Source organism: Podarcis filfolensis (assembly GCF_964270895.1).
Source record: "Podarcis filfolensis genome assembly, chromosome: 2".
Classification (NCBI taxonomy): domain Eukaryota; kingdom Metazoa; phylum Chordata; class Lepidosauria; order Squamata; family Lacertidae; genus Podarcis; species Podarcis filfolensis.
Window position 1 is genome coordinate 67,152,356 of NC_139605.1, and position 22,575 is coordinate 67,174,930.

At 42.0% G+C, this 22,575-nt stretch overlaps 1 protein-coding gene and 1 long non-coding RNA gene across 19 annotated transcripts in view; one reads left to right on the forward strand and one right to left on the reverse strand.

Moving 5' to 3' along the window:
- The window catches only part of TCF7 (transcription factor 7), a 116,268-nt gene extending 96,307 nt beyond the window's left edge, over positions 1-19,961 (reverse strand). For 2 of the 18 annotated variants that reach the window (XR_014544811.1, XM_083600132.1), the window contains exons 1-3: positions 18,167-19,118; positions 17,906-17,972; positions 16,906-17,012 (exon numbers count right to left, since the gene is read on the reverse strand). Coding sequence is in view for 13 of the 18 variants with exons in the window: in XM_083600132.1 (XP_083456258.1) it covers positions 16,906-17,012; positions 17,906-17,972; positions 18,167-18,445 (453 nt within the window). In the remaining 5 variants the exon portion in view is untranslated. Of the gene's footprint in view, positions 1-9,262; positions 9,341-16,905; positions 17,013-17,905; positions 17,973-18,166 lie in introns of those variants that run through there. The other 16 variants (XR_014544812.1, XM_083600133.1, XR_014544813.1 and 13 more) reach the window with 12 other exon arrangements.
- A 295-nt stretch (positions 19,962-20,256) lies between these two features.
- LOC310756353 lies at positions 20,257-21,723 on the forward strand. The gene is made up of 2 exons (XR_014544826.1): positions 20,257-20,802; positions 21,144-21,723. It is a non-coding gene; the product is annotated as an uncharacterized lncRNA (long non-coding RNA).
- The last annotated feature ends 852 nt before the right edge of the window (positions 21,724-22,575 follow it).

Consider the following 22,575-nt stretch of genomic DNA (forward strand, 5'->3'; position numbering starts at 1 on the left):
CATGCTTATCTTGTTAAAACCCATGGAAACTCTAAAAATCATATGAACTTTATGCCAACATACTTAACAAGAAAGCGTGATCAAATGCTCAGTTCAAAACCCAGAGGCAAAATCAAAGCAGAGAAGGATTACTGGGGGATTGTACTTCAGTGAGTTATTGCAGTGATTTCCCTTTTGGTACAATGTGGCTTGGCATTGAGGGGAGGTGATGAAACATTTGGTTTACCAAACAATGGTAACTTTCTTGGATTGCTTGAATTAATTGCCAAATCAGATCCCTTCCTATGTACACACATAAAGCAGTATATGAGTAAAGACTCTTGATCAGCCATTGAACTTATCCAAAACCATATGTGAAGAGGTTATCCAGCTGATGGCTAATACAGTTCGAGAAGCAATACTGAGCAACATCAAGCGGGCAGGTTATGTTAGTTTATCAGTCAATTCAATCCTTGATGTTTCCCATGTTGATCAACTTTCTGTCCTTGTTAGATATGTTTCTCCTAGTGATGAATTACCAGTTAAATGGTTCCTGAGGTTTTTGAACTGAAAGATCACACTGGTGAAAGCATGGCTGAGCTGATACTGAACAAGTTCAATGAACTTGAAATGAATTTAAGTAAATGCAGAGGACACTCATACGGCTGGAAAGTATAACAGTGTTGAACAAAAAATTGTGGAAAGGAACAAGTATGCAAAGTTCATTCCATGTACAGTCGTACCTTGGGTTAAGAACTTACTTCGTTCCAGAGGTCCGTTCTTAACCTGAAACATCAGTTTAGCTAATGGGGCCTCCCACTGCTGCCGCACCGCTGCTGCTCGATTTCTGTTCTCATCCTGAAGCAAAGTTCTTAACTCAAGGTACTATTTCTGGGTTAGTGGAGTCTGTAACCTGAAGCGTCTGTAACCTGAAGCGTATGTAACCCGAGGTACCACTGTTCTGGACATTCCCTAAATCTAGTTAGACAAACCACAGTTGACTTGTGCTTACATTGTTGAAGCCCTCAGTCATATTTACTATGATGAAACTGAAAAAGGATACTCTAGATGCCAAACTGACAAATTTCTGCAAAAAATAGAAGAATCTGAATTCATTTTCATGCTTCACCTTTGGAAACATTTGCTACAGTTAGCAAGGCAATCCACAGTATACAAAATTCACTGAGCACATGTGGGAATATTTACAGCTCACTATTGCAGTTCGTATCAAATGCTCAGGCTAGTTTTCATGAAATTGAACAAGAAAAATGCACTCTACTAGATGTAGAGCACAAATCTATCAAAAAGCTGCAGAAAGTAAAAACAAAAACAAAACAATGATGGGACAGCACCCAGATAAGCCTTAGATAAACTTTCTCCAAGAGACAAATTTAGGATAAATTAATTTATCCCTGCCATGGATGTTATTGTAGCCAACCTAGACAGAGCAGAAACAGTGTATAGGAGTGTAGCTGTCAATTTTTCATTTTTGGTTAACCTGCAAGCTACTAAGGAACAGATTCACAATGGCGTCAAGATGTTGATGCAAGAGTATCCAAAGGATGTTGACCTTAGTCTAATTGATTAACTTTTGCCCTTCTACCTGTAGTCAAATAAGGTCACCGTGAAAAAGAAAAATTCAGCCACCAAGATATGTATCAAATAATATTCCAAGAGAAAATTCAGACAGCTTTTCCCAAATGTGGAAACAATTTTCAGATGGTTCCTATGTTTAACGATTACAAACTGTACTGGCGACAGATCATTTTCTAGACTAAAATGGATAAAGAATGATCTACGGTCTATAATGTCCCAAGATTGGTTATCTGATCTAAGCATTCTCTGCACAGAAAATGATAAAACTGTTACTTATTGAGTTTAAAGATATAATTGATAAGTTTGCATCCAAAAGAGCTTGAAACTGCTCTGACTTTGCTTAAAATGTAATGTTATAACATACCTATGATTCTGTACGAATGTCTTCACTAATTCCATACTTTTGCAAACTTATTAAAGTTTACAACTTTATAAGCAATCTTTTTATCAATGCTAAAATTTCATCTAATGCAAATGCACCTACTGCAGCCCAATGGACACTTTCTCTGAAGAAATGCGGCTTTCAAGAGGGTCCATCTTTGAACAGAGAAGTGATGGGAAGAGAAGGGTGCACAATTTTTTCTCCACAAGGAGTTTTCTTCATCCAGATTAACTCCCATGCAAAGACCTCTCTCACCCAAACACATTTTTGCTTGTATTTGGAAGTACACTGTGTGTGCGTGAATGCACAAGGGATGGCAAATTGGAAATGGCAATTTGTAGCAGATAAGTATTGGGGCAAGAGAAAAGCACCCTTCCGCATCCCACTGCTCCTCTGCTTGAAGCATGTTCCTCCTGAAGCCACTTTTCTTTAAAGAAGTGAAACGAAGTCAATGCACTTTGTGTTTTGATTCTCCAATATCATTGGGTGATGAGAGAAACACACACACAGTGCAATGACATCACGTAACACACTGAGCTCCCCCATTCTTTAATGGGAAAGAGGGGGGAGAAGCACAGAGTGGTGTCAGTTGTGTGTCCCTTGAAACATTCTAGGTTTGATTAATTAATTGTCTTTCATGTGTCTCAAGGTGATTTACAAAATACCACCAAACAACTAAAAAAATGTTTTAAACACGGTACAGGAACAACTAAAGATAGATTTAAATCCAAGGCAGAGACCGTTATCCATCTGGAAAAGCTTGTCAAAACAAAATTTGTCTTCACTTGATTCCAGAAAGTACAGATTGTGTTTGCCCATCATATCTTAACAAGGATGGTGTTCTGCATAACAGGGGCAGCCCCACTGAAAGCCCTACCCCCAAGTTACTGCGGAGTGGGTTGCTGATGTCCTTGCAGCTTGAAGGAGAAGCTCTATTGCAGGATGCAACAATGTATGCCCCCATCAGCACTATATATTTAAAGCAGTACCATATGACTTTAAAGAGTCATGGCTTCTCCCCCAAAATTCATGGAAACTGTAGTTAAGGGTGCTGAAAGTGGTTAAGGTAAAAAGGTAATGGGACCCCTGACCATTAGGTCCAGTCGTGACCGACTCTGGGGTTGCAGCGCTCATCTCGCTTTATTAATCAAGGGAGCTGGCGTACAGCTTCCGGGTCATGTGGCCAGCATGACTAAGCCGCTTCTGGCAAACCAGAGCAGCGCACGGAAACGCCATTTACCTTCCCGCCGGAGGAGATCCCAATTCCCACCACAGAGCTACAATTCCCAGAGTTCACTAGGAAGGGAGACTGACTGTTAAATAACTCTGGACGTTGCAGCTCTGTGGGGGAAATAAAGGTCTCCTAACAACTCTTGGCACCCTTAATAAGCTGCATTTCCCAGGATTCTTTGGGGCAGCTGTGACTGCTTAAAGTGGCAGAATGCTGCTTTAAATGTATAGTGCAAATTAAGCCTTAGAGAGACTATGAGGGATAAAGCGCAATGACAACACATCGTACACCTGGTCCTAAGCTGCATAACGCCTTGAATGTTAGTTCTGCCCTCATTTGAGCAAAATAATTGAAAACTGCCTGATAAAAAAACAAAGGCAGTTTTTTGTGTTTTTTTAAAAAAACCAATTCCTATGTAAAATATAACAAGTCAAGAACTCCAGCTTGGAGGAATGTTATTTTAAAGAACTTTTCTTCCCGCCCTGCCTTTAAAATGCCTTATTCAGTTCTTTTCAAGTTGGGGTTATTAAAAGCTGAAGAAAAATGGTTGCCATTTCGCAGATGCACTGTGTACTCATTTAGCTCAGAAATCACTTTGTTCTTCAAAGTGAGAGTTTCTAGGATGCTAATCTGTAACGTGGATAAGCCTTGTGGGTTTTGGTTTGTCTTTTTTTATGAAAGAAAGAAAAACTAAACAGCTGATTTTGTACTGTTTCAACAAACAAGCCTAAAACTGCATTCAGAAACTCATATAGTTAGTGATTTAACATCTGTTAAAATGAACACAAATTAATAAAAAACACAGCAGCTATGGATGCAATATTGTATACAAAGGATGTATCATGAAAAATAAACATAATACTCAAGGACTTTCGCACATACTTTTTATTCATTTTCATACTACATAGGCTGGCAGACCATAATAAAGAAATTGGCTCTATTAGTGGTATTTTTAGGAGTGTGTATCTTCAACCCAGGGCAGTGGATCAGGAGATCTTGGAGATTCCACCCTGCAATTATGAGATTCCATGATTCAGTGTTTCATCCTAACTGATGCCTCTCCAATACATTCGAGTTAATGTAGCTCATGGCAGGCGCACCAAACACGTTGTTTTTTTCTGAAGCAGAAACAGAACCACCAAGGCACATATACATAAAATAGAACTGTATAAAATTAACGTCTCTCTTCTTGAGTTCACCAAAGGTGAACGAGATCAAGTTTGTCACGGCCGCATGAGAATTTTCAGCAACATGACCATGCCCAACACAATCAAGCGCACACTCTTTCTCTAGTGGGTATTGTGGATCTTGTGCATACACACACCTAAACACCCTTGCGTTGACTGAACATAAAGCTCACTGGATAATCTTGAGCCAGTCACATCCCACATCACTGGGTTGCTGTGAGGGTAAAATGGGTGGGGATGTAAAATGGGCTCATACTCCCTGACTTCCTTAGAGGAAGGAAAGATTAAAAGAGAAATAACATCAAATACAAAATAAACTGATCTTTTGAGACATAGTGGCCATGTCACACTAGAACAGCTTCCCAAGCTATGCCCCACCAAATGTTTTGGGCTACAACTCTCATCATCCCTAACCATTAACCATGTTGGCTATGTCCGATGAGAGCTGTAGCTCAAAATATCTGGAGGACACTAGGTAGGGGAAAGCTATGTTACACCAACACCATGGTTTGGCAGCACTGTACATGCACAAGCAGGAAGGAGTTGCAAAAAGCTTTTGGCTTACATACTCTATCAACAGCTGCTGAAGCTTTAACTTAACTGTATTTTCTCATGATGTCTGCTGCAACAAATAGTTATAAATACTAACTTTTCAAACAAACCATAGTTTCTGAAGCTGGCTTATTGAAAACTAAGCATAATTAATGTTCATCGCAATTCCAGTCCACACGACAGAGCAAACTGTGGATAACTTAAAAATGGAAGCAAAAGATCCCACATTCCTCATCTCAGAAGCATGGGAGGAAGGTAGCGGGATCAGGGGGAAGGAATGCACAAGCCTGAGTTTCACTGCAGCTTGTGCGTTTCATGCTAAACCATGGCTTTGCATGATGTTAAAATGTGGCTTGGCTGAAACAAAGGGGGCGCATGTGATACTGAGAAAGATTATGACCTGTCTTATAATCACGAATGCCCTTTAAAGTAAAAGGATTTAGGAAAAGCAGTGTGATAAGCAGTGTGATTGATGGCTATAACACGCTGCACTCCTTGGCAGAATAGTATGGGACAGAAATGTGGTTAAGAAACAAAATCTACCGTAAGGAAAAAAGCAGGGAAATGGGACTACTGCATATTCAAATATCTTGACTGGAGATACATAGCTAGACTCTTTGCTGCATAATGTGCTTAATTGACCAAGAGTAACAGAATTATGACTCACACCTGTAGTACTCCATATGCAAAATGCTTTATAGTCTTTATCACATCCATCTGCACAGCATCCTATGAGCCATTTTTAATCCTTACTATTCTTATTTTACAGATGCAGAACTGAGGCTGAGAGAAAGTAACTTGCTTGACTCAGTGTACAGAGATGCCAAAAAAAGAAAAGAAAGAAAAAGCAATAAGAGCACCATTACCCAGACTTTAATTATCCAGTGCTCACTATCATCCACATTCATTTTGTATCATCCATAGATTCAGGTCATGGTAACCCTTGTAAGGATGATAATTATATCCAATTTTCCCATTATATAAATGCTTTAAATATTCCACAGGCCTCTTGGCTATATGGGGCTACAGTGTAATAAAGGGTTATACCAGTTCTGTAGTTGTATGGAAGCTGCACAAAAGGCTGGTTTGCAAAAGCAAGGTTTTCTTATTAATGTGAATCGTGTTCCCAATCAAATTAACAGGAAACAAATGTAAAAATATTTCCCTTTTATATTTCCCCCTGCACATGTTATACAGGTCATTTTTAGAAACCGATGAAATATGATTTGAGATCAACCAGCAGTACGGCTAGGTTTAAAGGGCCAGTTGCTTCTCTTGTTTTCCAAATAGTAGGTGGGATATCATAGAATCATAGAACTGTACAGTTGGAAGGGACCCAAGGGCCATCTAGTCCAACCCCCTGCTATGCAGCAATCCTGCCCACAGCTGTCCCTGGGCGGTATTGAATCAGAAACCTTCTGGTTAATAGCCAGACACACTTCATGGAGACAAGTCCTGAAGTCTCGGAAAAGCAAGTTCCATTGAAGTAAACATGCTTAACGTCATCAATACCTCAGTGAGAACACTTTGAAATGTTAGGCTAGTGTAAAGTGTAAAGGGACAAAGCATCCAGAAAAGGGACAAAGCATCCAGAAAAGGGACAAAGCATCCAGAACTGGCAGATCCAAGGCTCAACTAGATGAGAGTCATATGAACATAAATGTGCAAGTTATTGTTATGTAAATAGCAACTGCAGCATCAGGACACGGGGAGGGAGAAAGGAGAGTTTAAACGTGTCCACTCTTGCAGTGGTCACTACAAAAATGCCTCCCCCCCAAAAAAAAAATTGCTATAGGCATTGGGTGGGCAGCCTCCATAGGTGCCCATGGTGAATTGCTTCCAAATGAAATTTTGGGCAGATGAGTGATTTCTGTTGAGACCATGGCAAAGGCGGAAAGGGCTAAAGTCCCTTCCACCCCCTGCAATCTGGATGCTGTGCAGCCTCCCCCCCTTCTGGCAGCTGCTACTGACATGTGTGTGTTCACACAATTAATGCTGCTTCTAGCTTGCGCCTGAGGAGACCAACTACCCAATGGATTATATGGATAACTGTTCTTCTAACACAGTAAGGGACACTCCATACGTGGCAGTAGAAGTGGAGATGCACCGAAGACAAAAGATGTATCCATTTGCACTCAGCAATGTCTGAAGGAGCTTGCATCAATTTTTCTGTGCATGCACCCTGTTTTGGGAAGTCAGTCTAGATACTGGTTCTCTGACATGTACACTTAAAAAAGAAGAAGACATATAGCTATTTCACATAACAGAGAGGAAAAGTGGGCATTTTAACACACAATTGGGGGGGAGGGAGAGGGAGGGAGAGAGAGGGGGAGAGAGAGAGAGAACAAACAAGCTTTCCACTTGGTATTAAGGAAGGAATTAACTTTCCCTTTGCTTAATACACAAACCCACAGAACCCAAGATGGCTTACACACAGCCAGAATCTGCCCTTCCATCATAAATGTTTATTTTAAACCCATAAAACTGGATGTCTCTGACCTCAGCCTGTTCAAGCCAAAGGGAGTCCTTGTGTTGACTGAGGCTGAGCAAGTCTGGCCTGCAAATACCTATGGGAAACCCCAGCTCATTTCCGTAGCTAACACACCCAGTTCCAAAATTAAGAAACATAGAAGTGCTTCTTCAAGCCTTTTGGCTGCTGTATATTACCGATCTGCTGCAAGATGCAACAATGTTCAGAAAACTCCCTCAGGTGTCAACTTAATTATATTGCCATAGAAAGGAGAATAGTTTAATCTGATCAAAGTTTCAACATGTCTGACCTTTAAGGTTTATAACCACCTAAAAGGCAGACCTACCTACTGACAAGATACCTCAATTTGGTTTTAAAGTGATTTGTACCATTTAAAAAAGGATATACTTTTATGATTTATAGTTGATTTTGAGGGGGGAAATTAGCTTTTGATGATGATACATTCCACACTGGTTTTTGCAATAAGCATCGCTCTGTCTCTCTGTCTCTTTCATCTCTTTCAAGGAGAGGTGCTGGTAAGGGTAGACAGAGCTTCAAAGCTGCTGGATTAAACCTATCATATATACACTGCAGCTAGTATTGAAGGTCAAACTCTGTTTTGAAACGTGGGCAGACACTTAGCGGTATAGCAGACAAGAGAGACTTCCACCAAATGCTGTAATGAGCCCTCATCTTCAAGAACATGAGTGTTCCATTCATGGTTTCCTCTAAGATACTGTAAAAGCCTCAAACAAGTCAATGCCCTTCTTCCCCGTTCTCATGTTTGTTTGTTTCCCCCCACTTTCCAGTTGGTGACTTCTTGTGGTCACTGAGCATGCTCAATCATCATAGGTCCATTTTAGGATTCTTGTTTTAGTTCCCCTTTGGGGTTTTTTTAAAAAAATGTTTTGTACTTCTAACACACCTTGGGTATTCATCCAACCACAAATCTTGTTAGCACTCAACCATCCAAGTTTGTTATTAGAGGGAAAGAGATTACGGGGGTTGAGGTAGCAAAGAGAACAAATGTACCTTGTGCCTACCTCAAGTGCAAACATGGTTAGAAGCAACATAGCAAAGTAAAATACTGCCACCTTCTTTCTACCCCGCCCCCCAAAACCATCAGAAAAGCAATATTAAAATATTCCAAGTTTAAAATCCTAGAAATCAAAAAGAAGTATTGTTTAAATATCCATTCTTCAAGGGAAAGGCACATGTAAATATCATAAAGGTGTAAAATTATTTAATATGGTAAATACTGTTTGTGTTTTTATATTGATATCTTTTGGTGAAGGGCGGTATATAAATCTAATAAATAAATAAAACAGTGGTTATATTTGACTGTCTTCCCTCAGATTATCTGCAAATTATCTGTGGTGCGGGGAGGAGATGTGGCTGCCAGTTGAGGGAGGATTATACCATGTGGACAGTGCAGAAACATAGAAAGTAAAAAAAGGGACACAAGCAGCTTCAAATCCACATTAAACACCAGTGTGGATGAGCTCCCTTGTCCCCTCCGGGCTAAGAACAAAAGTTTCCTAGTGATGAAATTATACATTGCAGTGTGAATATTGAGGGGAAATGTCTTCAGATGTCCGGATACCAGCTAACACACAGACACCGTTTGCTGCTGACAGATAGTCCTGCTAAGACTGAAACAAATCTTCTATGTAAGTGATCCTGTTATAATGTATGCTGAGATAATAGCATTCAGGTTACAATCCCAAATACCCTTACCAGGGAGTAATACCTGTAAAACTCAGTGCGACTTCCTCCTGAGTAAACCTATTTAAGACTGTGCTGCCAAACTAGATTTGCATGCCCTTGATCTTCCCGAGAAACATTATTATAACTGAAGTACTTACTCTTTGGTGGTTTAGCAGAACAGGACCCTTGACAGTTTCGAACAGCGCTCCAGAGGGAGGCATATGAAGGGGAGCAGAAAAGAAGGATTACAGAATTAATCCCAACCTCCTACATATGTTTACAGGAAACCCTGACAAGAAATAATACACCCTTCGCTAAACATGGGTAATGCACAGTAATCTCATTTCGGGAAAAGAAGGGAAAGTGAGAATCTATTTAGAATTTTAATTCAATAGAAGTACCCCTGCTAGAAAAGTGAGTGATGCCCAATCAATCTGCAGGCATCAATATCTAGCTGAATCTTACCCCGTTGGAATAATCTGTCAGCCCCAGCTACTACTTCTCATCTTCCTCTGTTCCTGCATCCTGCTCTGTAAGCTACTTGTGCTACCGGGCTGGTATTGATTCATATAGATCAACTGACCACTGTATTTACGGGTTTCCCCAAGTGTTTCTGTTCACAGAATCCCGGCCAGAAACCAGATTCAGTGTTGCCTTTCTCATGAACTCCACCCATCTTAATTGCCAGCTCAGTTGTCCCTTTCCTTCACCTTGGAATTCTCCAGATTTGCTTCAGCTGGGAATCTCCAGCAAGATTGGCCCTAACATTAGGCAGAGTGAGGTAACTGCCACAGTTGGCAAATCCTGGGGGTAGCGAGACAGTAGCAAGAGCAGCCCCACCCACCATTTTTAAGTCCCATTGTAGTTTGCCTCTGTTGGAGGATAGAGCTGTCTGTGCCATACAGTCTGTCCTGTGTCCCCAAAGTGAGCCTGCTACCCTCAGGTGCAGAGCAGCACACTGACCCATCCTTAACGTTGAGAGTAATGTGCAACTGGGAGTCCAGTTGGCTCTGTACGTAGAATGGGACACCATCTTGTCCTTTGACTCAGGCCACAAAATGCCTTGAAGACAAGCCCTGATCTTCAGCACTTACACATACGTATACTGAAACAAACTAAAACCAGAGGCACTGCAACTGTCTCTCAGGTAGAATCTTTCAGCTTTCTAGAGGTGATGGGACAATGTTCTGACTTAAAGCTTATCTCTCTCTATATAGCCATGGAGTCTTCAGGCTCATTTAAGCTCTGAACCAAACCTGTTGAGCACTGGTTAAGTGCCTCACCATCACATCTAAACATATTTGGAAAGGCTGAAAACAAGTTATATGAAATAAGATCTAGAGAAGTGAAGACTGGTGATACAGATACGAAAGGAGGTAATGTCACAAGCAACAAAGAACATCACAGCCGCCGAGGAACAAAGAGCAGTGTTAGAAACTCAGATATATAGTGGTACCTCGGGTTAAGTACTTAATTCGTTCCGGAGGTCCGTTCTTAACCTAAAACTGTTCTTAACCTGAAGAACCACTTTAGCTAATGGGGCCTCCTCCTGCTGCTGCGCCGCCGGAGCACGATTTCTCTTCTCATCCTGAAGCAAAGTTCTTAACCTGAAGCACTATTTCTGGGTTAGCAGAGTCTGTAACCTGAAGCGTATGTAACCTGAGGTACCACTGTATAAGTTAGGCCCCAAATGGCACCTTAAACCTAAGTTACGGTTGCCACATTGGAATGTTTATTAACCAGGGGGTTGGACTAGATGAGCCTTGAAGCACTTATAAGGTAGGATAAAATCTGCAAGATCTTCAGACTCATGGAAATAGTTAATGAATTTGGTAGCAACTGAATGTAACTGGTATGCAAGAGTTTGCTTATGACTTTTGAGGAAAACCCAATCCAATCCAATATACCGTAAATACAAAATAACCCCAAAGTCCATGATAAAAAATCCATGTACAGCTACATTTTACCTTGCAATTTTACTTCTAATCTTTTGGGAATTAATAACTAATATTCCAACGGATAGAACAGTAAATTGATTTCAGTTTTTATGGCTACAGTTTTAGACATTCTACTAGTTGGCAATCCATTTCCTACTTGGAGGTTTGCAAGGAGGATAGATCAACACATAAATTTTCTGTTGCTTCTTAATCTCTAGGGCATTTCTTTTGTGCTACAAAAGGCATTTGGGTTAACCTACCATCCCTGCTCGTGCCAACCTAGCAGTTCGAAAGCACGTCAAGTGCAAGTAGATAAATAGGTACTGCTCCAGTGGGAAGGTAAACGGCATTTCTGGTTTGCCAGAAGCGGCTTTGTCATGCTGGCCACATGACCCAGAAGCTGTACGCCGGCTCCCTCAGCCAGTAAAGCGAGATGAGCGCTGCAACCCCACAGTCGTCCGCGACTGGACCTAACGGTCAGGGGTCCCTTTACCTTTCCATACCTCTTATTTCTGTGGTTTACCTAAATAAGAAACAAGCGAGTCATTGTTTCTCTTAGTTTGCATGTCCAAAGAGGTGTTAAAATATGCCCAATTCCCAAATGAGCAATAAAACAAGTTTAAGAAACAGAGATGCTCAAGTCAATGAGCCTAACATCAGTCTACTTCTTCTGACCGGGAGTAGTATGATCAAGGCACTTTATCAAAGCCGCTAACAGATATCTGCAACTGTTAAAATCATCCTCTTGCATAGGGCTAAATGCATATCTTGTGCTTAAATGTGCTTAAAAAAAAACTTTAAAAAAATTCTTTTTTAAAAGGAAACAAGTAATATTCCAAAAGAAACAATATACTGTTTAAACCAGTAAGTACTGGGCTTCTGCTGTGCCAGAAATTTTGGAAAGCGGTATGGCACAGATCCCACAAAGAAGAACTAGACTCTGCTCTATCCGGTCCTGCTGTTGCAGGTTTCAGTAGTTAGCAATGTTTTAAGGCCAATGTCACATATTATGTGGAAGTGGTGAAGCAGAAAGCGCAAGTGATATTTCCACATAACATACAAGGGTGCTCTAAGAAACCTCTGTATTTTCATGTATTTGTATGCTCATGCCTGTACTTCTGTCCCATCAATCAGACCAACATTGAATCCTGCTCAGTAAAATGTACCGGTAATGAGACCTTCATTATCTCTTTCTGTAGTTTGTTTTTAAATGTAAGTTTCCCCTTTCCTTGTTTTCCTTTTCTTTCTTTACACTAGGTGTAATGAGGACAATGCTCCTGTATTTCTAAAGCAAGCAGTTCTCTTGCTCATATTACTGTTCCAGTTTTCTATTGCTAGCAAAATAATCTCCCATGAACAGTCCAGTCCATGATGCTGTCAATCCCACTGTCCCTTGTTAGGATTGCAGCCTTATTTTTTTTCTATATTAACATTACCAGTGAACTAAAACAACCGCATGCTAAAGCTCCTTTAGATCTTAATATGTTGTTGTTAATGCTATATTTTGCCAGTATTTTCACTGTGTGAATTTTTGGCCTGGTGTGAGAGGGATCTGTGAACCACTACGTAATGGACCAAATATTAAGGATCTGACCCTGAAACACTCTCCTTGTAGTTAAAGAGACACATACCAAGGATCAATCAAAATAAAAATGAACTGGTAGCACTTTAACAAGCTATAAAAAGTTTTACTGCTTCATAGAGGCTTATTTCTTCTGTAGTTTTCATTTCTAAACTACCAATGTCCTAATATCCACTAAAATTAGCAACTGTTACCATTATATCCTTTGCACTTTTAAGCAAAACGTTCCTCTCTTTAAGGGTCACCTGTGATAGCAGGCAGCTTCAAGGGTTTTCCATTTAATTTTGACTTGTAAAACTTAACAAAACATTGCAAAGCTGTAGCCTTCTCCCTTTTCTGTGTTTTGGAACTGGTGCTATATTTCCCTTCCAGTTATTAGAAAATATTAAAAACGTTCTCTTTAAAACCAGACACTACCCTTCAGGAAATTCTAGAATTTCAGGTATGCCCAAGCCAGCACCTTTGCTTGCATGCAGTTACCCTAGCACACAGAAGCCAGTCTAAATGTAGACTAGCTCCACAGTAAAAGGAAAAGGTTCTGGAGCATGAAAACCTGCGCCATCCAGCACCAATGATTGCATGAGCAGAGCTCCTGTAACTAGCTAGTGATCAGTGCTGTCACTTGTAGAGGTGCCAATCACTTGTTTTTGTTTTTTTTAAATATTTTATTAAGGGTTTTCTTGTTTTACAGTGTAAGTGTAATGCCTCGTATTTTTTTCTTCCATGTAACATTTTTACAAATCCGTTTCATTTGATGAGGCATTAGGGAGAGAAGAAAAAAGAAAGGGGGGTGGAGGGAGGGGAGATGGATGGGGGTGGGGTCGGGTAGCGGTGTTTCTATTATGCTTAATGTATGTAGAGTTTGGTGTCAGCGTGCTTGTGTTGTTCATTTGTGTTCCTTTGGTGGTGAGAGAGGTTGGGGTTGGCCTAGGGTGTGATTGTTTGTTTGTGATTGTGCCAATCACTTGTTGTTGAGCATTAGCAAGGGGACAGCGAAGCAGCTTTTGGTCCCGGTCCAAACGCTGCTACCCACTGAACAGGTGAGAAGCAGCATTCTTAGCTTGGAATGCCCTGAACACATCTTAGGCAGGCTTGCACGTGTATGTCTGCATCTCCGCACAGCAGCAGGATCCAGTTTCTGTTTCCAAGATGAGGCCCAGCATCTTTATGAACTGAGCCGCCCGAGCTTGTTTTCATTTCACGCAGATGCACATTTGCCAATTCTATTTCGGATACCATTTTGTTTTCAACTCCCATTATTTATTTATTTATTGTGGAAAGTGAGAGAACCGCTCACACCTCCCTGTGGGATTAAGTTAAACTGTCTAGTTACATTTGTAGCAGGCTAAGGAGAGAGAATGCCGTGATTTTCATTGACAGACATTCCCCTTTGTTCTTAGAACTCACACTAGTAATTTTCTTTCTTTGTCTGGAATAAGATTCTTATTGCTAAATAGCAGCATTTACATTCTTTCATGGAAAAAACTTACTTTGATCCTTGTTGGAAAGCAACTGTTTGAAACCCTTTTTACAAGGGGGAAAAAGTTTGTCCTTTTTGTTTTGTTTACAGTGCTATCTGCAAAACGAGTACCATAGAGCTTGGAAAGGTACAGAAAAAGGTAACCAAAATAATTAAGAAACTGGAGCAAGTTTCTCCAGGATAGAGACGGAAGTCCCATTGAGTTGAATGGGGCTCACTCCCAAGTAGGCAGGTACAGCACTGTGTTTAAGGTGTTTTCTTGGGGAGATGGGGAAGATTGCCAGAGACGAATTATAGAGGTTATGCATGGAGTGGAGAAGGATAAATTGCTCTCTTATTTTATAACATTATAACCAAGACCTTGCTTCCACAAGAATGGCTACTGGCCAAGACAGGAAATCAGGCAAATTCAGGAAATGATGGTCTGGTGACAGCTGCCAGTCATGAAAACAAAATGAAGACTTCATCTGGAACAGGCAGCACACCAGTTATTGATGGGAACAACCAATGGGGAGAGGCTACTCCCTTCTTGCCCTGCTTGTACGCTTCCTGGAGACATCTCCCATTTGTCAGGAAAAATGTTTGAATCTAGCAAGATCTAGCATTTGGCCTGAGATGTACCATGGGTTTCACCCAATCATTTTTCTCTTTCTGTGGGAAAGTCACTTCAGGTACATTTTCTATCACCAAGACTTGGGACCGTTTCCTCACAACTACCTGGAATTCTACTAGAATTCTTCCTTCATACACTGAAAGCATTGTTTCATCTAAACTACTGCTGAATAGAAACCCACATACACACACAGCTATCTCAGGCATCAGCTGTCTAAGAAACTGGCCTGCCCATTGTAAGTTCAATATCAGACAGTGCTGATTGTACGCTGTAGTTTACCAACCTAATGGAAAGCAATTGTTTCCCGACTTGGCTATTGTAAGAGATGAGTATGTAGAGTCCCATGACTATACAGCTAGACACTTGGCCTCTGGGGGCTGTAAGCAATAGAAAGAGGAGGTAGGGAGCAAAACAGCAACACAATCCAATGCCTGCTCTCATCCTCCAAATGCAATCAAGTTTCATTTCAAAAGTAAAAAAAAGTTTATAGTGCAAACTACATTTATAGTGCAATCTTGAAACAGATCCGCTTAGAAGTCCCATTTTCAGAAATGAAACTTACTCTTAAGTAGGAATATCAGAAGCTGCTTTATATGGGATCAGACCAATGGTCCAGCTCAGACAGACTGGAAGCAGCTCTCCAAGATTTCAGGCAGGACTCTCTCTCAGCCCTACTGAACCTGGCACTTTCTGCTTGCAAAGCTGAGGGCTATAACCCCCCCAGCAAACTTGTATGAACTTGTGGACGTACGCCAGTAGGAAGCCCCACTGAACCCAATGGGATATACTTCCAATCATACATACATAGGTGCATACTGCAGGTCATAGTCATCCCAGTCTTAAACGTAATATTTTTAAGTAAGCTCAACTGAAAGTTGGTGTGTGTAAAAGGCGATCGTATTTGATTATCACACAAGAGGCTTATAAAGTACTTGAAGCAACATGACGAAAACAAGGCAGGAAAACAGAAAAATATGTTTTACCTTTACAAAAGAAAAAAAGTGAAACTAAAAATAATATTAACTGCAACCGCCTTCCTGCAGTCAAGATACTCAAAACATGCCAATCCCAAACACATCTCTGTCGAACAGAGTCCCTCTGCCATTTATAGTACCCACTTCCAAATGAGTAGGCATAAGTTCACAGCCTAATACTTGCAATATTTTAAATTATTTGAGAGGATGCACACAAGAGCCAAATACTGACATACTGCTAGGATTGTTTCCCAGCACACCAAAAGCATCACCACTTCATATAGCACTGGTTTATTTAGTCTGACCTTTTCTGCATATAAATTATTGCAAGTCCTAAATTTAACAAAATAATTTTCAGTGAATACTAAAGAAAAAGAGAGACAAAAATGTAGGGACTCTGTTGTCATATTTTAGCCACTATCCATAGCAGAGTTCCAAAACTCCACTGCATATATATAGGCATGTCTTGCTCTCATTTGTACCAGTATCCATCTGGTTCCAGTCTACTGATGGTTAGGTACTGTAGTCTCAGCTTTGCCAGTATGAGAAAAATGTAGCTTTAAGAGTAATTGTTTGTTAAAAAGCAAACAAACTGATTTGTTACAAGGTATGCAGAATACAGTGCACTTAAACGAAGAGTTCCTACATCATGCATCTGTATGCAAACAAGGAAAGTCTGTCTGTCACTAGATACTTCAGTATGAAAATTTCCTTCCAACAAAATGTTTGCCTCCTTGCAATAATTTCAGAACTAATTTACTTGTGCAAAGAGAAATAAAAGTGACAACTAAGGCAGTACTCCTAGACACAAGGCAGCAGCTCCCATTGAATCAAGTAGATTTACTGTAATACCTCTGAATGTACATTACTCCAGTCTCTATATCCATCCATGCATGCATGCATTCATGAATGAAAATTCCAGTCCTAAATATATTTACAAAGAAGTCACATTGATTTGAGAAATACTCAGTTCTAGAGTTTACTTGGATTAAAACTTAATGGAAAGAAAAATCTGGAACTTCCATATGTTGTTAAAAACCATATATATTCAAGAACCAGGTTATCACTTTTAATTAGGCCATTCTTGTGTGCTCTTTTTTATCATTTTCTATACTAAAAAACGCATAAGATACAGGGACTAAGACTGTTGTCAGTTCTAATGTAAGCATAACAATGCAAAGTATTAGAAAACTTTACAAAACGAAGAGAACTCACCAAAGGTGACATAGATCCATTTGGCAGGTAAGCATCTGAGAGCATTAGGAAAGGGTATCCAGAGTAAGAAGATCCTTTATACATCCCTGGGTCCTGATGTTTTAAGCCTGTTAAAATAAAAGTTTAACATTAGGACTTTGTCTTACAACCAATTCCCACTCCATTCATACTTGCCTTACGACAAGAAGCACCACTGCATCTCTATGTAACTGCATGTTTTAAAACAACAACTCTCCTTTGATTATGTGCATCTTTGCAGAATCACTCCTCCACCTGAAGTTCATTTCCCCTTCGCTAGCACACATCAACCCAAAATCCTGACTTCTTTGGTAGTGACAGAAACAAAACAAAAAGCCACACATAATCTGAATAACAAGCTTGATGTCAAAGTTATCACCGCTCTCCACCTTGCCTGATCTGACAATACAGCAGCAGCAGGTTTCCCAGAGTTTTGATGAGTGGGGAAAGAGATGTGTATCCCTCAATCTGTTACCAAGCTCTGTTCCAGGTATTTGTACCAGGTCTGCCCCTCCTCCAGGAGGTCGTCAGACAATTCCCAATCCAGGTACTCCAGACCCAGAGCTGATCAGTTTGAGAGAGACAGACTTGGATCAGGAGCGCTCAGACGGACCTCTGCTTGCCTCCCTCCCCAGTCTGCCTTGGGTTCCTCCATCCCTGGTATTACATATATTAATCATATTTCAGTTATGAGCAAGTTGGGGGTGGCAGGGTGGGGGTGGGGAGGAGATTGTTACTTATTAAGTTTCAATGGCTTGTGCTGTTTGGTAGCTTAGCAGCTAAGGGCTTCAACTACCAAATCAAAGTCCCTCCCTCCCTTGATTTTTTTTTTACTGCTTTGATTTAACAGAAAGATGGTTTTTCTCCTGCCGCCAACTCCCCCACCTCCTCCCACGCTCCCCATCCTCTCCTGAGTTCAGCATGTGAAAAGGGGAGAGAGAGAGAGAAAGAAAAGGCAGAATGAATGGATTCCCAAACTGACCATCCTCCATGTGATCCGGGAGTTTCTCCTGATAGACCCTCTGAGGATCCTGCAAGCGCCTGATGGCCTGTGTGGAAAGGAAAAAAGAGAAGGGTGATCAGAGTTGGAGGGAAACAATTTTTTTTTAAAAAAGTTATATATATATATATTTGCTCATTCCCCCTGCTTATAGCTCGTTGTAATAACCAGGGGGAATGAGAAGGTGGCGGAGGGGCAGAAAGCCCTTTGTGATGTGGAGTGGCGAGCGGCTCCCTCTCTCACCTCGGAATGGGCTACTGCTGTTGTCGCCACTGTGGCCGCGGCGTTAGAAGTCTGGCTGCTGGTGGTGGTGCTGCTACCGGTGCCGCCGCCGCCGCCTCCTTCCCCGCCGCCGCCGGTGCTTTCGGACTCATTCACCAGCGATGACTTGAGGTCAGCCAGATCCCCCTCGGTGAAGACGTTGGCCTGGATCTTCTCCTCTTGCTCGCCTTCGTCCTTAAAGGCGAGCATCTCGTCATTGGCTCCCAAGTCATCGCCTCCGCCGCTGTTGAGCTGGGGCATTTTGTCTCTCCTTCTTTCCCACCCCCCCCCCCAGCCCGAGCCACGCCACCAACAAGAGAACTTCTTGGTTGGGGAAGGCGACTGGGGGATTTACAGATATATATTAAAGGCCGGGCGTGGAGAGGAGGAGGAGGAGGGGACGCTTTGAAATACAGCTACTGCTCTCTGCGCCCCTCGAGGAGAGCAGCCCTCTCTCCTTACTTTTAAGGGAATCTGCCGGCAACTCGAGGGGAGACCGAGACAATCGGAGGGATTAAAGCAGCGACCAGCCCGCACCTCCTCCTCCTCCTTCTCCTCCTCCTCCTCTTCTCCCCGTGTCTGCTTCGTTCCTCCCTCCCAGCCCCAGGAAAGTTTGACTAAGTAGCAGCAGCCAGCCCTGCCTGGGCGAGAAACCGGCGACGGCAGCGCCAGAGGCTTCTGCTGCGAAAGGCACGGAGCGCCCGAGTGAGTGAGCGCTCGTAAGTGCGCGAGCCAGGGAGAGAGCCCCAGAGAGCCCCAGCCAAAGGCTTTCGACATCAAAGCAGCCGCCGGGTGATTGACAGCGGCGGGGAGGGGTTGGCAAGGCTCTGTTCCTCGCGACGCGCTCTGGCCTTAAAGAGACAGCGCCCGTCTCCTCTTGCAAGCCCGCTCCGGGAGAGATGCCCCATTACAGGCATGCAAAGCCCGCCTCATTTCTAGGGTGGGGTGGGGGATCAGGAAGAAGGTGCCGCTTCCCAAATGCTACAGCAGCAGCAAAAAAGGCAGCAAAAGAGGCTTTTTTGTCTTCTAATGAAGCGCCCACCGCCATATCTATACATACACAAACACACGTGTGCGCTTTCTCCAAATTTACTGTGGAACAGGTCCCACTGACCTCAGTGGGAGTTAACTTCTGAATAAAGACGCAGGTTGGATCTGATGAAATCAGTGCGAAATGAAACCCCTGTGATAGGGCAAGTCATCAATCAAATGAAAGGGGGCGGGGCTGCACAATTTCTCGCTAGTTGCCGATACCGACCCTTTTAACATGGTAGTAATGATAGGAATTGCCCCGTGCAAGCTAATGGCAATGCTTATCATCATCACCGTCATTAAGAGCCATATATAGTATAAATCGGATTTCTCCCCTTCGATCGCTTCGAATTCCTATCGAACTCAATGCTTCAATATTTCAAACTTTCATGTTTATTAAGGCTGCAATCCTCAACACAATGCCAAGGGAACAAGCTGCATTGAACTGCGTAGGATTTACCGTACTTCTGAGAAAATGAGCATTGCGCTGCCAGGCTGTGATCCTAACCCCACTTGAATTCAATAGGACTTACTTTCTGAGTAGACATGGTTAGGATTGCGCTGTGACTTGGGCGTAACTTCCATTGCCCCCTCTCCAGCTTTACTTCCAAGTAGTCAGACACAAGATGTCCCGGTTAGTGGGTACTTTGGATTGAAATCAGGGTTTAAACTAATATTCACAAAAAGTGCACCTAGCCTCTCAGGAAACCACACCTGTCTTGCCAACAGATCCTAAAGCACAAGCACAGTACTTGGAAGTCAAATTCCTTCTAAAGGCACAAGATTTCATACAGGTGTGAGCAGGACTGCAGCCTCATTTGTCTTTACTATGTTGCCTTTTATTTCCCTAATGAAGAATCAGAACTTTTAACAAATTAAACAAGGGTTTTAAAGATTAAACTCAAAACATGAAATCTCAACATAGGGATTTGATTAAGGAGGCTTCCGATTTTTCCCCAGCCAAGCCTGCAATCCTATGCACATTTTTTCTTGCAGATTGGAAACTAGTGGGACTTAGTTCCATGCTGTGGACGTGTCCCAGTCACGGCTCCCTTGCCCCTCTCTCTCCCCCCACCAACTTTTCTTTTGCTGATTTCCTCAGGACTTGCCGAATCTGGACCCATTTTGCACTGATTTATTTTTATTTTTAATGAAGGCCAATTTCCTTGATGCCTATAGATGCCTTGTGGAACTTCTTCACTACTCCAGAAACTCCACTGGCATCAGGAAGAATCTCGACAATATTTCAGTTCCCCAAAACCCTCTCTGAGGAGCAGGTTTCCAAAAGATCACCAGGCAGCACGACAAGGGGTGGCCTGGCGCCATCTTTATTTTTAAGCGCGAGCCAAGCAGCTTCCTTTTTTCCGTGGCCTTTGGCCCTTAGTCTGATTGGCTTTAGGGATTTGTTGCCTTTCAGTGGGGCGGGACTGTATTTTACACAGTCTATATACAGCTTACAATATTATAGTTGCGTTGGTTTCGTTGGTTTTTCCTGTTACACTCGGTTTTGGTTTGTTTTTTAAGCCACTTTGGACCACTTTTCTCCCCCTCTGAGAAATAGTAATTGAACTTACTGGGACTTACTTGTGAGTAGGCATGCTTAGGATTGCAATGTTACGCTCGCGCGATTCCCTTCCAAAATACAGACGTTAACGCTGAATTTCAACATATTATGGGTCTCCCCATTTGCCTGGAGGGTGGGGAAACGTGAAGTTAAACCTATGTTCTTTGCCAGAGTTTCCAAAATACCAGACGCTCCAGTTTGGGGAGTTATTAGGAGGAGATGTGGGGGTGGGGGCACCAAATGTTTTGGTAGTTTTGAAGAGAAATAGTTTCTTCCAGATCATTTCTATATCAGACATTCCTGTAGGCAGGAAGGCTTTCAAACAGCCGCGAATGCAAATCTCTCTCTCTCTCACTCACTCAGAGGCTGGGTAGGGCCGCGCAGAGCCTTGCAGATCTTCCGTCTCCGGTTTGAATGGCTCCACGCAAATGGGTCTTCCTACCACGCAACATAGCACGTAATTGTCAGTTTCAACACCTCAATTACCTCCAGCACCTCCGCTCTGTGAAAAGGTCGTGCTCAGCTGTGGAAAAGGAATTTTAGAAATAAAAGTTCCGAAATAAAATAAAGCCAATATATCGAAATTCTTTTGAGGGCTTCTTTTTGGGGTGGGGTGGGGTGGAGGAGATGGAGAAGGGGTCGACTTTCTGTCGGATTAATGACTTATCCGGAGGAAACATTTAAAAGGGGGTAAGCGAAGGCGAGTTCAGGTTTTTGGAGGCAGCTGAGCTTGATCTCTGGGGCAGAAAAAATCGTGGCCCTTTTGCTTGGACTTCTGGCGAGGTTGCCTCCGACGTGCGTCTCGTCCAGAAGAAGCACGCTAAAGAAACATTTTTTTTTTGCACTTTAAACAGGACTAATCCGCATCCCGTTTGGAAAAGTCCTCGCTGTTTCACATACTGTAGTTCGGTTTGCAGTCAAAAGGAAACGAGATGGGAGAATTTTTTTAAAAAATGCTACTTCTCTCCCTCCTCGTTTTCAGACGATTCTCTTGGTTTGTGTGTGTGTGTGTGTGTGTCTGGTGTGTGCGGGGGGGGGGGAGTCGTCTGAGATTTACAGCCCTCCCAAATGGAGATAAAACCTTGGCAATGAGTTGGAAACCTGTTGTAATCTGTGATCCAGGAAACAAAGAGGCTCATTAATGCAGAGTCTTTGGTGAGCCTTTGATGTTAGCTAGCATAGCATTCACTCTCAGTTCCATTTGCATTTAAACATTCATAAACATCATCTCTGCTTCCTTTGCCTTAAGCAATTTAGGAGTAAAGTATAGCTTCTATTTAAAGAAACCCACTGTGGTGAGGCTTAGAATACAAATATCACATAATCTTCCAACAGAGCAAATATTTTATCCAGCACATTACTAGTGGACACAGATCTAATAGACTGAAGACCCCAAGTAACATAGATAAAGCCAGTTTATATTCAAGGGGAGACAAAGGGAAAAGGAACTTGAATAATCCATTTCAGTAATAACGATACTACGGTACTACTACTACTACTAATAATAATAATAATGTCAGCACAGGCATTTTGAGGGACTTCAAGCAAAAACATGGAAGTTATAAGTTTTAAAAGTAGTCCTAAAACTGAGCACCTATCATTAATCTGACTCCCCCCCCCCCCGCATGCCTCTGCAAAGTGGCTCTTGAATTACAAAATGTTTATCCCGACTCAAGGCACATATTTGGCAAGCAAAAAAAATGAAAATAAAAACAAGCATCTAAGAAAGCTTTAATTCCCAAATCACTTGGCTTCAAAGAGAAGGCTGAGGATGCATCATAATCACAGAAGGTGT